Here is a 17590-nt window from a genome sequence, read left to right as displayed (position 1 = left end):
TAAATGATCATACTCAGGCCAATCACATGCTCCTTAATTACAATAATAAATAATCATTTGCCTTCATTGCACCATTACATTTTATTTTTGGACATTCCAACAACAACAACTGATTGCTCACCTGCTGGGGTGCCGTACGTATGGTCATTAGTAGGGCCAGTTGAAGCCGTTTGTGTACTACTGGAACTTCGGGACCACTGGAACTGGGCCGAGGAGTCCGGCGTGTACCCACACAGAGCTGCGTCCTCAAAGTCACACGCAAAATTGCTGTTGCCATCTGGAAAAAGAGTTGAAAATTTGAATAAAATGTTAAAGTGAATGAGAGCGCAAAGGTCCTATATGTGCAACAAAGACTGATATGCCTTTCTGGTTTTGAAACATTGCATTATAACTTAAATTAATGTGTATGCATGGTGTTTGTATAGACAAGCTCCAGAAATCAAAATCTACAACAAGAAACAAAAACTTAAAAAGACAACACCTTCAACATGAAATACAATTATTTAAGAAAGCCTATTAATGAGATATTTACTTGTCTGGCATGTTCCAGTTGTCATGGTTATGTCATCCACAGCGATGTCACCAAGGTAACCACCCCCTACCACTCCTTCAATCACGAGCTGATACTGGACGGCCGAGGTGATTGTGACTAGAGCGGACTTCCAGTCCTGTCCCTTGGTCCCTGACTGAGAGAACACTGGGTTACCCAAGGCGACGCCCCTCTTGACGTACACGTTCAACGCACCAACGTTCTGACCATACATGTTGTAGTAGAATGAGAGGCAAGACGTGCCGGCAGTTTGCTGTGAGCTGACCAGGCGTGCTTTGTCATTTGGCCTTCTTGGAAAGGAGGTTTCGATGAAGAAGTATGAACCGTCTGAATGAGAAATCATTTCGTTTTATAGGGATGTGAGAAAAAACATTAACCAGTTCATCTTTTGTAATAGGCAGCCAAAAAACCTTGAGTAGTAAAACATTTTAAGTATATGTTAAACATGTCTGACCGCTCGTACATGTACTCTATAGAAATGAAAGTAATTTTTCATGGCTGATGTTGATAACATAATTATCAGTTTTTAATAAGAATGTTGTACAATATTAATTTTTAAATATTTTGCATTTATTTTTCCTGCATAAAAGCATAAAGGTTAAAAGTCATAAGAACTACGCAATCTTCATTTTCGAGTGTCATAATTTATTTATTTATGGTAGGGTCGCTTATATTACGTTCGTGTCATATAGTTCACAATAATGTTGTCATTATTTGTTCATTCTGTTTTAAGTTCTTAAACTAAAATTAAAATAAAAATGTTTTTAAATAATTTCTAAACAAGTGCAACATTATCTTACAGTTCAAACAAATCAGCAAACAAACATGTATATGCAGAACATGCACAAACCAACAGTTTCATTTGGTCAAGACAATGACTTTGTCCACTAGCTTCAGGTCGTGCGGTTGTGAGCCTCGATAACAAGGAAACCTATTTTCAAATACACTGGCTCCGATGGTAAGGATGTCGATAGAACGGACAAAAGCTTCCGGGCCACACGCGTAATTATTGGAAAACATTTACTTTCACATCACCATGTCAACGAGTCGCCATCGGGTTAATAATTTACGCGCATTTTTCTAACCTACTCAACAAGTTTTTAACTACAAATGCAATTCTTAATCAATTGTTTCTTATAAACTCTTTATTTTTGTGAGCAATCAATATTGGATATTGATTAAAACAATGTCAAAGTAATCCGCCCAATGTCTTCACTGATTTTTATTGTGAGTTAGATAAATGTGTCAATAACATTTTCACAGCCCCCTGTCCCTGCAGTTTGCTAGTTAAATGTTTGCGAGTAAAAAACACAATCACACCATATATCAAAACATATACCCTGTTTGTAACCACCAAAGTACTGATTTATTGGTTTCTAACTTTGTTAACATGTTATTTATTAACATTGATGGTGCAGCATGTTGTCCTATCTAGTCTCCAGTGCAAGCTGGCAGTATGTCGCACGGAAAACTTAAAATCAATATAAGATTACCATAAAAAAGCATAATATAAAAATTTTGGTTCACCCAAAAATGTTATCTTTTAACTGGTCGTTATGGTAGGTTAACCAGTTAACCTCTTGCATCCCTAGTTTTTTTGCATTAATGTTTATACAGCCTTGTCAATGCATTCTATGGCTACTCATTCTTGCCATATGGCATATAGCCTGTGTATACTGCACAAGCTTATTTGGAACAGCACTTTAATGCACATGCATTAAGACCTGTTTTCCTGGAATGCCTCTCAATAAGACAATACTACATTTGTGCCCGACAACATCCATGCTTAAACTATGTCAACCACATACTTCCTGTATGGTCAGCAGAAGGGCCAGTCAGTGTAGTGGGGGTGGGACCTCTGTTGAGCGTCCAATCAAAGTTGTCTCCCTTGTCCTGAGTCCATGTACAGAGGCCCTGGTCAAAGTTGCAGTCAACAGCTCCGCTGGCTGAAAGGATGAAAATAGATATGATGAGCCAAGCTCTGACAAAACCCATAGGTGCAAAGTGTCATCTCAGATTAGCCTGTGCCATATCCACAGGCTAATCTGGGATGACACTTTCCGCCTAAACTGGATTTTTGTTTAAATGAGACTTCCTTTCAACCAAAAATACAATTAAAGTGAATGTGTGGTCCCTGAAAAGTGTGTGCTTACTGCACAGGCTTCTTTGGTACAACATTCTACCCACATGCATTAAACCCCGTTTTTCAGCGTGAGGCTCATAATAAGTGTGAAAATATTGTATCTAATTGAGTTATGTATATATCATGACATGACAATTAGTGTAAAATGTTTTTAATCACACTGTTAAAACAGGGGTGTGATTGAGGCAAAGTAAGAGGGGAGGAAAATTCTGTAGACTGATTTTGACTACACAATGGTGCGCATAACGCAATGACAAACCTTAAAACAGACATAAAAATAAACAACTTCTTGGACTTCATAACAATATTTCTTTATAAAAACCTGTTAAAATTAAACTTCACATTTAACATACTGAGGATGCAAATTAAACAGTATTTATTGTGATCAATAGAAGCAGTTCTTCAATGTATTGAATTACAGTAAATGGACTAAATATATCAAAGAAACACACTTGAGTTAATGATGTATTAAACTGAGTTAAATTAATATATTTAATTTGTTTACCTTTCAATATTTTGCATTTCACATCTTCAGTTCAATGCTATTTCAGTTAACTGAACAGCGTGACAAACATAATAAAGCAGAATATGCATATAAATCTGATAATACACAGATCCACTAACATAAATCAAATCGTGTTTGTCTATTTTCATGTTTGAACGATACTCTTCTAAATTGTTTTACTTCGCAAGAAGACTAAACTCCAATTTGCAAACGCTGGTTTCAGTGACACAAATTCACTGTGCACAATTTTAAACAAAATATGTGTTGCTTGTATCTAAAACGTAGTCTTTTTCGTTGACAAACACATTTCATTATTCCTATCAAACTATATGATGTCAGTCGTTCATTCGATTGCTATTTGTCATTTCAATAATCTTTATGTTCGCTTTACAACGTCGCCATTTGCACGTGAATCGGCTTAGAAATACCAAACACATTTTAAGAAACCAATTTTAATTGGAAGATTGGGAAACGACAGCCAATTATATCGCTCGATTTAAAAATGCTTAGGAAGAATCTACCCGAGACAACCCAATCCGCGGAAATCCGCGCATCTGTGGAAAAATCACACCCCTGTAAAAGTAAACAAGTTCCCTAAAATTAAAATGTTGCTTGATTCTAAATGATTCACTGATATATTGTCATTCCATGCTACAGATATCATTTCACCAAAGTGACATCATGCTATTTAATTTAGAAGCAAATAAAAAAAGTGCTCCAAATGTAAATATAACAAACAAGTCCAATGGAAGATGGCTCTATAAATTTAAACAAGAGATGTGTTTTGTCAGAAACACAATGCCACGTGTGTGTGTGCATTTCAGAGTTTATTTACAGGTCCTACTGGCCTCTTCACGAGGTTATAGTAGCCCGACCTTCCACTGTGACCTTTCAGAGGCCCCCCCCCCCCCCCGCGTAGAAGCAAAGCACAAGACCCAGGTCCGTTCCGTATGTCCCCCACACTGGTGGTCTTGCTGTCCCGCCGTCCCCGGCCCTCTTCAGACGGGACCTCTGGCAGGTCCGGGCCGGCGAACTCTCGACAATAAACAGCGGGTGACAAGTCCGCTGCATCTTGGAGAAGACAGCAATCCCAGCAGTGTGGAAGACGTCCGGTTCGAGGGTGACGGACTCTGCTGGATTAGCAGAGCCACTCGCAGAAGTTCCCCTCTATAAGGAAATATGTAAAGGTGAGAAAATCTTCTGCGGGCGACTCTTGCCTCGGTCGCGACGCGCACGCTCCAGCAGTTGACCGAGACACAATGCCACCTATTGTGCCGCTTTGAAATAAAATTTCAATATATCATTTGGCAGGATTAGAAATTATCTCCCTTTTAAAGCTTATTACTTCCCTTGAATTTGTTTTTTAGACCTTTGACCTTGAAGGATGACCTTGACCTTTCACCACTCAAAATATGCAGCTCCATGAGATACACATGATACTGGTTACCTACCAGGGGTGGTGGGAGCACTAGTTGTGCCAACAGGGGGCGCTGTGGAGTTGACGAAAGCTGTACTTGGTTGAACTGAAATGCAGAGGAATTATTGTAACATCATTTGTATAAGTTGGCATAAAATGTCTAATTTAAAAAATGACTTTTTCCTTAACACTCCATTTTGTGGATATCTGATTTTGGAAAAAGATAAATTTCCGTTTGTTCTTTTTTCGGACGTTTTGTGTTCATAAATTCGTGGAGCGGTCAACCCATGAAAATTAATGTCCCAAAAATAAATACATGTATGATTTTACAGTGTAATAAGTTAAAATGCTGTTTCTTGTTGACAATATACTATATAAAGATCAATTATTTGTATTGTTTTGTGTTTTGTTGTTGTTGTTATTTTGTTTTGGTGGGGTTATACAATTAAAATTATACAAATAAGACATGAACACTTTTTCATTATTTCCAGTAAAAAAAATCAATTTGTGCAAATACTACACTGAACACTGTCCATAGAAAGTTGCAATAACACAATACAACTCTTTAATAGATCTACCTCCACACAGATTATCAGTAAAAGCGAGGTCATCAATGGCGATGTCACCCTGGTAACCACTTCCTCTGACACCCTCTATTATGATCTGATAGGCTGTAGAGGACTTGATGGGGGCCTGTCCGTACTTCCATGTACTCCCCTGGTCACTGCTTAGCGACCAGATGGACTGGTTTGCTGCTCCATTGAACTGAGATTAACGAAAAGGGGCATATAAGGGCTGCCAATGCATTTATAAAAAGGATAAACAGTTCTTTTGTTGTTAAACTGGACAGACTTACAGACATATTAACATTATTAAGGACGAAAGAATATAATCATCAGCACCTTGATGTATACGTTGAGAGAGCCAATCTGTGAACCGTACATATTGTACCAGAACTGGATGCAACGGCTGCTGGTGGGCGGGAACTGTTGGCTTAGCAACCAGCACTTGTCACCGGCCTTCCTGGGAGCAGATGCTTCTAGAAACTGGTAATGACCTGAAAACAAGATATGAAGAAAATATACACACTGAACGAATAAGGCCGTTTAGTTCAATTGTGTGATATTTAATAATTGTATTTATTGCTTATTTCTACAAACTACAGTGCATGGAATTATAAGGCAGAAAAGAATCCTCATTATTTGGAAAAATATCAACAATATTAGGAATAATATCCCCAATATAAGTAACAATATCCACCATATTAGGAATAATAACCATAATATTAGGAACAATATCCACAATATACATGTAAGGAATAATATTGACAATATTAGGAACAATATCAACACTATCAGGAATAATATCCGCAATATTAGGAACAATGTCCACAATATTAGGAACAATATCCACAATATTAGGAACAATATCCACAATATTAGGAACAATATCCACAATATTAGGAACAATATCCACAATATTAGGAACAATATCCACCATATTAGGAACAATATCCACCATATTAGGAACAATATCCACCATATTAGGAACAATATCCACAATATTAGGAAAAATAAAATTATTAGGAACAATATCAACACTATCAGGAATAATATCCGCAATATTAGAAACAATATCCCCACAATTAGGAACAGTATCCAAACAATTAGGAACAATATCCGCAATATATGAAAAAATATCCCAAATATTTGGAAAGTATTCATCAATAATTGTCAGCTCTTTTGGGACCTTAACAACTTACCAGTACCAGTTATACCAATAATCATGATCTCTTTTTGTTCAGCTAAACATAAGTTGGAAAACATGTTAATACTAAACAATAACCATTCTCACCTATTTAAACACTCAAAAAGTAAATAAATTACTGCTGCATTACTTATCAACAATAATACGCACCTCTACTTTTACATAAAACTGCTAACATGCAGTGTGAAGCGTTTCATGATTGTAAAATGTTTGACACAAAACAACCATCATCTCTGTTTGGGCTTCAAACAATACTGCCTGTCAAACGTTTTATTGTCAATGCATCTTGCACATAAATGACTGTGTAATCATTGAAAATTACCCCCCAAACCATCATTTCTACTTGTACATTTTAAAACCATTCTGTGCATAATCTGTAGTGGTCCTGCGCTTTGGAAAATAGAATTTAATGCATGAGCATAAAGAATTGTTCCAGATAAGCCTGTGCAGGCAACACAGAATTATCAGGGACAACAATTTCCGCTTTTGTTGAGTTTTTTAGTTTCATGGAATTCCTTTCTAAAAAAATTTAGTATGTGCGGACTGCACAGGCTATTCTCAGATGATACTAAAGCACATGCATAAGCCCAGTTTTCCCAGAACGTTTCTCAATATGGGTACTTACCCTGAGCATTGTTGAGTGTGTGGTCATTGACTGGTCCTGTATTCAGGGTGGTTGTACTTCCTGTTCCGTCTATCCAGTCAAAGTTGTCGTCTTGGGAGTTGGTCCACGTGCAACGACCAGTCTCAAATGTACAACCACCTGAAAGATGACACCAGATACGGACGTCATATCACAGGCGTACGTTAACATGCAAAGATTAGTTTAATTTCTTGTTGTTGCTGGATTTATAGATCTATAATATAATTTAATATTGGATAATTTAAGGCCTTTAATTAAAAAATGAACTAAAAACAGCCCTACTTAAAACACCTTGCTATAACACGATGTCATGTAAATGTAATTTCATGAAAACAGAAATTAAAAGCAAAATATATCATGAAAACAATATCTAGAAACAAAGACAGAAATTGTTTATTTTGCCCCAAAACAATGCAAAACTCCCAGAAAACCTTAATTGAAAATAGGCATTTTCTTTGCTTTATAAATTCATTTTACCTGAACAATCTAACTAAACCTACCAGGGCTTGCCCCAGCTACGCCATTGCTGCAGGATCCCTGACTTAGCTTGACATCATCAATAGCAATATCTCCCAAGTCACCAATTCCTCTCACACCCTCGAACACTATCTGGAAATTCCTCGAAATAATTGCAGCTGCTAGAGTGACCTGCCCTTTACTCCACTGATTTCCCTGATTTAAGGATCTGCTCCAAATGCTAGGAGGCAACATGGCACCATTTATCTTCAGCTATAAACAGAACGTATTAACTACATGGTCCTATCAATTTTTAGCCCCAAAATGAAATACATATGACCTTAAACCGTTGATATAAAACCCTTAAAATAATATGCATATTTGACACCCTTGGGACAATAACATTTGGTCAGCAATAACCATTTAATTGGTTTTAGTTTGTTCAGTCTGACTATTTCAGGTAGTGTTCCTTAATTATTAACAAGTAGTAAATTTATTTCAGCCTTGCTGTGGAAAAATGGGGCTTAATGCATGAGTGTAATGTTTTGTCTAAGATTAGCCCGTACATTCTGCACAGGCTAATCAGGCCCAATTCATTTTTTGTGTAAACTAGTTTTCCCTTAAGATGAGACCTCCTTTCAACAACAAATTACATAAAAGTTGAATGGGACGACACTTTACGCACATACATTAAGCTGGGTTTTTAATCATTTATATTTATACATTGCATTACCTTGACATTTAAGGTGCCAATCTGGGGCCCAAACATGTGATAGTAGAACTCCAGGCACTCGTTGGTGGTGGAACCATTGTACACTTGTGAGGACAGCCGAGCTGTATCACCGAGCCTTCTAGGTGTTGATGTCTCAATGTACATGTAGTAGCCTGGAAACCAATAGAGTTCCTCTTAATTTAAAAAAAATACAGGTGCTTTTGTTATTCAGTCAGTTAAATTAAAAAAAAATACATAGAAAATAAAAGATAAAACAAGAGCGCATTTTTTGAAACCTAAATGCATTTTTTGAAACCTAAACGCGGACCTTTAGTTCAAGGTGAAGGTCAAAGGGGTCAAAATTTGTGTGCGTATGGAAAGGCCTTGTCCATATACACATGCATACCAAATATGAATGTTACATCTGAAGCGACATAGAAGTTATGAGCATTTTTCAAAACCTAAACGCAAAGTGTGATGGACAGACGGATGGACAGACGGACGGACAGACGGACAGTGCGATTACTATATGCCCTCCTTCGGGGGCATACAAATTTTGTTTCCTTTAGTGATCTCCCCTCCTATATTAAATAAATGTTGATAAAGGGAGACAGAACAAGTCATGCATGACTCGCATCCTTGACCCCCATCTCCTTTGGCAAGTAACATAACCACTAGGCTTCTATAATAAAGGGTCAATATTCATGCCAGATTTATTCATTTGAGAAACTGAGCGTTGTTTTGTAAACACTGGGGTTAATGCATGTGTGTCAAGTGCTGTCCCACATTAACCTGTGTCATCTGCAAAGGCTAATCAGGGACAATACTTTTCGCCTGAAATGTATTTTCTTTTAGAATAGACTTCTTTTAAATGAAAATTCCATAAAAGCGAAAGTGTCGTCCCTGATTAGTCTCTGTGGACTGCACAGGCTAATCTGGGCTGACACTTGAGGCATATGCATTAAGCCCAATTTTTCCAGATCAAGGCTTAATTAATCGCCCCAAGTACCTCTGGATGTTCCAAGTGTATGGTCGGAGGTCGGGCCAGTGTTCTGAGTTGCAGTGCTCCCAGTCTGGCGTGTCCAGTCAAATATGTCTCCATTTTTATCATTAGTGAAGCCGCACATGCTGGTCTCAAACGTACAGGAGTCTATGACCGAGGCACTCGTCTGAGTGGAGTCTGCAACCATGGCAACAATAAACAGACCTTGTCTTGTAAGTTAAACAGTAAATGCCTTGTCACTTATTGTTGATGAATCAATTTCCATCCAACATGCTGTATGTTTTTTTAAATACCACAGCCAGCATAATATTTTGGAAGAAATAGTTGTACTGCTTTACATCAAAGCACAGATATTTGATAATTCTGCAAATTAATTTAAATATGCTCATCATTCTTGAAAGTGTCATCATTGTCTTTATAGACTTTATTGAGATGTTTCTGTTTTGTTTTTTTCTTTTAATACCTAAAATCTGTAGTGCATTAAAATGCGTATAATGCATGCACAGAGAACATATATTGTATTCATTTCATGAAGCCTAAGAATTATATTCCTTCCGAATCGCACAAACAACGGAACAATATATATGAGTCTCTTTCTGGAGTAACTGGGCTGAAGGCATGAGCATGAAGTGTCAATCAAGATTAGCCTGTGCATTTTGCCCAGAATTATCTGGATGACACTACGCAATTGCATTAAGAAGAGTTTTTCCAGAACAAAGCTCATATTACATACAGTGACCAAATTGGGAAATGGCAGAGGTATTATTTTGAAAAAGATGACGTTAAGTATGTTCAAAACGAATACTTTCATTCCTGGCTTCTACTTCCAATCTATCAACATACCTGAGCATGCCCCATTGGCAAGGCTTATGTCATCAAGGGCGATATCTCCTGCATACGTGACATCGCGTGTTGCCTCGAACACAACCTGCAACATGGATCTACATGAGCCTTGTTCTGTGAAATTTTGGATTAATGCATGACCATAAAGTGTCCAAAATATGCACAACAATCGACAACTCAACAAAGACAAAGACCTTTTTTTTCTCTTATTCTCTTTTTTCTAATAGTTATTTAATTATTATCTAAATCATTTTTTTTTGTCCATAACACATCAATCTAAATTCATTTATGTTTACCCTTAACTATGTCATATTATGCTAATAAAATCAAATTTGTATGGTATCGACTGGATGCCTACGTACCGTATAATACCTATTGACAAGGAAAATACAAGTTTTTTTACAATAAAATACAAAAACAAAGGCCCTCACGTTAAACGGTGCTGCAGCGTTTATCACCAAGGCTCCCTGTATCCATTGGTTACCCTGAGTTCCCTTCCTGGTCCAGACAGCCTGGCCAAGGTTGGCAGCAGACTGTAGGTAGACATTTAGCGCGCTGATGTGCGCCCCATACATATGGTACCAGAACCTAAGGCACTGCGGGCCCCGGGGGTTGGGTAACTGGACCCTTGGGCTCACTATACGGGCAGAGGCATTGATCTTTGGACCAGAGGCATCGATGTAGATGTAATAGCCACCTGAAATGAATAATGAGTGGACAATATAGGGAAGTTAACTTTAAGGCGTTTAAATATCATAATTCCATTCAAAACCTTGCATTGAAAGGTTTGTTATTCAGAACTACTCCAACAACTTGTAGATGCCTTAGATCCCAGATTTGATAAGTAAGTATAAGAATATATATTTATATAGATGACAAAGCACTTTGATACTACAATTATCATTAACATTTACAATCCTTTAAAAATATATGAAGATGTAACAGCTTTTAAAAGTTATATGACAACCTGTTATTTATCATAAAACACTTGAACAGGCCAGAGGTGTAAATAAGTATAACTGAGCCTCCATCTGGTAAAATGAGGCTTAATGCATGTAACTTAATTGTCATCCCAGATTAGGCTGTTTAGTCTGCACAGGCTAATCAGGGACAACACTTTCTGCAGTTTAGAAATTGTTTTTTTACAGGCAGAGTCTTCTCAACTTAATTAAGCTTGGTGGAAAATAATGTTTATGTTTAGCTGCACATGCTAATCTGGCATAACACTTTATGCACATGCCTTAAGCCTGGTTTTCCCAGAGCCAGGTTCATTTTTTAAAATAACATTCGATACACAAGACATCACATACGTCCAGTGGTGTGGTCCACGCCTTGACGCCGAGTCCAATCAAACTGGTCATCTGTGGCCTGAGTCCACGCGCAAATGTTGTTCTCAAAGTTGCAATTAAAGGTAGTGGGTACTGCAAATGTTTTTAAAAGAAAGCTATTATAGCTTGTAAAGAAAGGTAATTATGCTGATGCTTCAGTTTCATGCCAAGCTCTTTAGAAGTGAATGGTTTTATGTACCTTTTAACTTTCATGGCTTTTTGATAGGATGGGGAAGGAGCCCAATCAGCCCATGTGTTAGTGTTTTTTTTAAATCATAAATAAAACAAAATAATAACAGGTATTGTAAATGGAAATGCAAATTAAAAGATAAATACACTTTTTGAGGGGAGAAACAGATTTATTTTCAAAACATTTTGATTGGAGTGTTATTTTAATGTACCCTTATTTTAATGACAATTATTTAAACTGGTCATCATTCATAAATGGATGGAGAATAAATATTTTCATACAAACAATACAATAAATCAATAAGAAAAACGTACCACCCCTTGACAATAAAAGAAAGAATTTGTCAACGATTTGTGGTAGAATTTGCTAAAATAATGTTTTTATAAAATTCATATTAATATCTATTCTACACAAATGAATATTCAACTTATAATTTTAAGGTAACATAGGGATTTCTTAAATTTAATTCAGAACACTTCAGCAGAAAATGATATTTAAAAAAACACACACACATACACAAGAAACACAAAATTAACCCTAGAACAAATATATTTATATATTTAACAAGAATAACTCACAAGACGTGGCTGCTATTCCAGGAGTGGTTGCTCGAGTTGTTGTTGGAACCTGAGTGGTGGCCCCGGCTGGTAGAGCATTCCCAGGGTTAATGGCGCACTGGCCACTTGTTATTGACAAGTCATCAAGGGCTATGTCGCCATAGAAACCATTACCCACAATCCCTTCAAAAATGATCTGCAAATACAAGAAGACTGATCATCAGATTGTAATCAATATGTGAACTATGAAAAATACAAGAGTTCCGCGGTCGGAGATGACCGCATTGAAGCCGGATTTTTGATTTAAATGACAGGAAAGTACCTTTCGTGTTTTTGTCAATGCAATACTTAAATTACTGAAATATTGTTCAAAGGTCAAAATGAAATGTAAGTACTTTTCAAGGCATGAGCAAACCTTGTGTTATGTTTTGAATGCATGCATATACATGAACAACAATAACATTTAAGGTCACAAATATGAACTTGAATTGACAATTAGGAAAGTTTGATCTCAATTTTTTTATTTTTTAACATTTTTACATTCAAGGTCACGGTGACCTTGACCTTAAAATGACCAGTGGTCATCTACTAGTTCTGGCCAACCTTCATATCAAGTTTGAAGACTCTAGGTCTAAGCATACCAAAGTATTAACAACTTTAACATATTTACATCCAAGGTCACAGTGACCTCGACCTTCAAATGAATGACCTTGAAATGACCAGTGGTCATCTAAGTGTGCTTGCAAACCTTTACGTCAAGTTTGAGATTCTAGGTCCAAGCATACCAAAGTTATAACAATTTTAACATTTTAACATTGAAGGTCACAGTGACCTTGACCTTCAAATGAATGACATTGAAATGAGCAGTGGTGATCTTCTAGTACTGGCCAACCTTTATGTCAAGTTTGAAGACTCTAGGTACAAGCATACCAAAGTTATAACATGGAATAAGAACTTTAACATTTTTACCTACCAAAGTTATAAGAACTTTAACATTTTTACATTCAAGGTCACAGTGACCTTGACCTTAGAATGAATGACCTTGAAATGACCAGTGGTCATCTAAGTGTGCTTGCAAACCTTCATGTCAAGTTTGAAGACTCTATGTCCAAGCATACCAAAGTTATAACAATTTTAACATTTTAACATTTAAGGTCACAGTGACCTTGACCTTCAAATGAATGACATTGAAATGACCAGTGGTCATCTTCTAGTACTGGCCAATCTTTATTTCAAGTTTGAAGACTCTAGGTACAAGCATACCAAAGTTATAACATGAAATAAGAACTTTAACATTTTTACATTCAAGGTCACAGTGACCTTGACCTTCAAATGAATGACCTTGAAATGTCCAGTGGTTACTTACTAGTTCTGGCCAACCTTCATGTCAAGTTTCAAGACTCTAGGTCCAAGCATACCAAAGTTATAACAACTTTAACATTTTTACATTCAAGGTCACAGTGACCTTGACCTTCAAATGAATGACCTTGAAATGTCCAGTGGTTACTTACTAGTTCTGGCCAACCTTCATGTCAAGTTTCAAGACTCTAGGTCCAAGCATACCAAAGTTATAACAACTTTAACATTTTTATATTGAAGGTCACAGTGACCTTCACCTTCAAATGAATGACCTTGAAATGACCAGTGGTCATCTGTTAATCCTGGCCAACCTTCATGTCAAGTTTGAAGACTCTAGGTCCAAGCATACCAAAGTTATACCATGAAATAAGAACTTTAACATTTTTACATTCAAGGTCACAGTGACCTTGACCTTCAAATGAATGACCTTGAAATGACCAGTGGTTACTAACTAGTTATGGCCAACCTTCATGTCAAGTTTCAAGACTCTAGGTCCAAGCATACCAAAGTTATAACAACTTTAACATTTTTTATATTGAAGGTCACAGTGACCTTGACCTTCAAATGAATGACCTTGAAATGACCAGTGGTCATCTGTTAATCCTGGCCAACCTTCTTGTCAAGTTTGAAGACTCTAGGTCCAAGCATACCAAAGTTATACCATGAAATAAGAACTTTAACATTTTCGAGCACGCCGCCCGCCCGCCCGCCCCCCCCCCCGCCCCCCCGCCCGCCCGACAACATCAATCTATAAGCCGAGATTTTTTCAAAAAAAATCCGGCTAATTAAAAGGATATTGATAATTACAGAAAGAAACAACCTTAAAATAAAACATGGCTTATTAAAAACAAAACGGTTTGCTATTTTGTTACACGTGTTACACTATAAAAAATGTTTTTTTAAACTAAGTAATTGAAAGAATAGCAAATAATTAATTAATAACAAAAAATAAAGCTAATGACAAGAAACCATCTTTTGGCTGTTTTCTGTTTTTAGCAATAGTATATTATGTTGACCCCAAAAGTCTAAAAATACAACACCAAGCTGATTTTCCATGCAAGTTTCCTATGTCCAAAGTTATATAAAAATCTGTTATTTCAAATTAAAGTTATCGACAGGAAACTACCTGTTTTAAGGTGTAATATCAATAAAATCTATGACAGGCAATTCTAAAAATAAAAGCACTGTCATAAAGAGCATCTTTCTAATGAAGAAGTGCAAATGAAATGTTAGCTTTATTGTCTTGTTACTACAGAAATGTAAACATAATAATAAACTTATTTAAGCATAAATTAGCCCCAGGTTAATTTATAAGTATGTACAGCATATAAATTGAATGTGTTAAAAATAAACACAGCTAGTTGGGTTTGCTAGCTATCCTCCTATTTGGAAAAATTTGAACATGGCTAGACAGAGAACATCAGACCAGTTAATTTCAAAATCCTTCTTTTTTTCCACAATATCATCATTTGGTGATATATCATGCCCAAAACATGGTAAAACAAATGTTGAAACAACATTTTTAAGTCATTCCAGAAAAAAAGCTGGTTGGACAAGACAAATTGTATAACCAACAAGATATGTGTTTGTCAGAAACACTATGTCCCCTTTTGCGCGGCTTTGAAGCTATATATTTGATCTTTGACTTTGAAGGATGACCTTGACCTTTCACCACTCAAAATGTGCATCTCCATGAGATACACATGCATGCCAAATATCAAGTTTCTATCTTCAATATTGCAAAAGTTATTGCAAATGTTAAAAGTTGGGGCAAACAAACAAACAAACACGCAAACAAACAAATCAACAGGCAAAAACAATATGTCCCCCACTATAGTGTAGGGGGACCAGGGTAAAATCAATTTATTTACCGTGAATTGAGAGGTGGACTGAAAAGGGACTTGTCCAGACTGCCAGCTGTTTCCCTGGTTTCTGGAGAGGGTCCACACATTGTACCCTGGCAGGGAGCCATTCTGTGAGATGTAAACATTCAGGGTTCCGATGCTAGTACCAAACATGCTGTACCAAAAGTGAAGGCACTGGGGGGAGGAGCCTGTGGGATTCATGATGGCACTCTGCAGCCACGCCTTCTCACCCTGACGACGAGGGGCACTTGTCTCAATGTAGATATATGTCCCTGTAAAAGGTTAAGAGGCTTGTCTTAGTAAGAGTTTAAATCTGCACTTGTGTCAATGTACATGTAGATGTATGTCCCTGTGAAAGGCATAGATCATTGTCTTACAGTTATAGTCTTTTAATTTTGGATCAAGGTTTTCATTAAAAAAACATATTTTTATCAAGTTATTTACAGAATGAGTTTAATTGTTATTTATTTGGGTTTTTAAATTGTCTTTTTTATTTATTGTTAATAGATTTCTTTCTCTATATGAAATCATTCATTTTATCTCAACACTATATTTGCACACTTTCTTCTAGCAGTCATTTTAAGTCGCACAGATTAACATTCACACCTTGCGCATTGCCCTGGGTGTGGTCATTATTTGGTCCCGTGTTTGCAGACGTAGTTTGTCCCTTTTTGAGTGACCAATCAAATGCATCTCCAGTCCTAACGTTTGACCATGTGCAAAGGGTTCCATTGTCAAAGGTGCAGGATCCTAAAGAATGAAAGTAACAACAAAAGTTAATCAACATCAAATTCAGTTACAATTAAAATTAACCAATTTATAAGGCTCAAAGGTGCAGGATCCTAAAGAATGAAAGTAACAACAAAAGTTAATCAACATCAAATTCAGTTACAATTAAAATTAACCAATTTAGTAAGGCTCAATTTCATTTAAAGCCTTAATACTTATTACATGCTATGAGGTGCATAAACTGGATTGACCCATTATAATTATAATTACTTGGTGTCTTTGAATCAGGAACTGTACCGAGAGGTTTTTGATCATATATCAATCTCTTTCAGCCTGTAAATTTTATACTTTTATGCCACACTACACAGTAAGTCATAGTTTGATCATGCTCTATGTCCATGTATGTATTATGTAATAAGATATTTTTATTTTCTTATATTCATTTTCAGAAAAATAATTTCTTACCTAAAACCCCACAAGTTCCTTGTTGCACAGTGATATCATCAATAGCAATGTCACCTGTGAAACCATTTCCAACTACCCCTTCAAAAACAAGCTGCAAAAAGAACAAGGACACGGCTTTCTGATACAAAACAACATTAAACAGTTTATTTATAAATGGATTTCTCCTTATATTACAAATATACAAACAAATAGAAAACTAGAAAAAGGAAATTACGTATTACATTTTAGAATTAAATTATGATCCTTTCTCTGTAATTTAGCTTACATTTCAAATATATATAGAAAAGGCAAAAATTGTCATTCTGGTAGAAGAACTTCCGCAACATAAACTTTTCCGTACCTAAGGGGATAAGCAAAAAAAGAAGACATGTCAAGGACAATGAGAGATGGCAATTAATTAACACCTTATTAATTTTGATATTACTCAACCCAGCGTATAGGAGATTTTTGAATATAAAATTAATGCAATATGGACAACAGACAATCTCTGCAAAAGATCAACCTGTGCATGTTGTGTACAGCTAAGGGTTACAAATGAGAGCATAGAAAGTATCTACCTGTAATTGTTGTTGCGAAGGATTTACTGATATCTGTCCCTTAGTCCACTGGTTTTGCTGGTTTCCTTTTCGGGTCCATGCAGCTTGGCCCATAGCAGACTGGCCCGACGGCACAATGTATATATTTAGTGCCCCAATGGTTGGCCCATACATGTGGTAGAAAAAGTTTACACAAATAGGGCTAGACACTGTGATGGCCTTTGAAAACAGTTGAGCTTTCTGTCCGGGCGTTCGTGGTGCAGATGTTTCAATGTACATGTAGTTTCCTGTAAACAAAAGTAATAATAATTCATATAAACCAGCACTCACCAGAAATCTATTAACATATGAGTCGCATTCTGAGAAAACTGGGCTTAATGAATGTGCTTAAAGTGTCGTCCCAGATTAGCCTGTGCAGTCCGCACAGGCTAATCAGGGATGACACTTTCCGCTTTTATGGTATTTTTAGTTTCAAGAAGGTCCCTCCTTACCAAAAATCAAGCTAAGGTGGAAAGTGTCGTC

General features: G+C 36.6%; 1 protein-coding gene across 1 annotated transcript in view; it reads right to left on the bottom strand.

The window, feature by feature from the left end:
- Positions 1-17590, bottom strand: part of LOC127844445 (MAM and LDL-receptor class A domain-containing protein 1-like) — a 146457-nt gene that overhangs the window by 100886 nt on the left and 27981 nt on the right. The window contains exons 35-52 of the mRNA XM_052374653.1: positions 17090-17355; positions 16533-16623; positions 15945-16088; positions 15345-15610; positions 12136-12310; positions 11350-11460; positions 10471-10736; positions 10040-10124; positions 9203-9373; positions 8215-8366; positions 7526-7754; positions 7008-7145; positions 5518-5672; positions 5194-5380; positions 4650-4721; positions 2359-2496; positions 533-877; positions 122-277 (exon numbers count right to left, since the gene is read on the bottom strand). Of these exons, the coding sequence (XP_052230613.1) occupies positions 122-277; positions 533-877; positions 2359-2496; positions 4650-4721; positions 5194-5380; positions 5518-5672; positions 7008-7145; positions 7526-7754; positions 8215-8366; positions 9203-9373; positions 10040-10124; positions 10471-10736; positions 11350-11460; positions 12136-12310; positions 15345-15610; positions 15945-16088; positions 16533-16623; positions 17090-17355 (3147 nt within the window). The remainder of the gene's footprint in view (positions 1-121; positions 278-532; positions 878-2358; positions 2497-4649; positions 4722-5193; positions 5381-5517; positions 5673-7007; positions 7146-7525; positions 7755-8214; positions 8367-9202; positions 9374-10039; positions 10125-10470; positions 10737-11349; positions 11461-12135; positions 12311-15344; positions 15611-15944; positions 16089-16532; positions 16624-17089; positions 17356-17590) is intronic.

This window comes from Dreissena polymorpha, chromosome 1 (genome assembly GCF_020536995.1).
Source record: "Dreissena polymorpha isolate Duluth1 chromosome 1, UMN_Dpol_1.0, whole genome shotgun sequence".
In the NCBI taxonomy this organism is placed as follows: domain Eukaryota; kingdom Metazoa; phylum Mollusca; class Bivalvia; order Myida; family Dreissenidae; genus Dreissena; species Dreissena polymorpha.
Note: the sequence above shows the minus strand (reverse complement) of the source record. Positions and strands in the feature narration are given on the sequence as shown.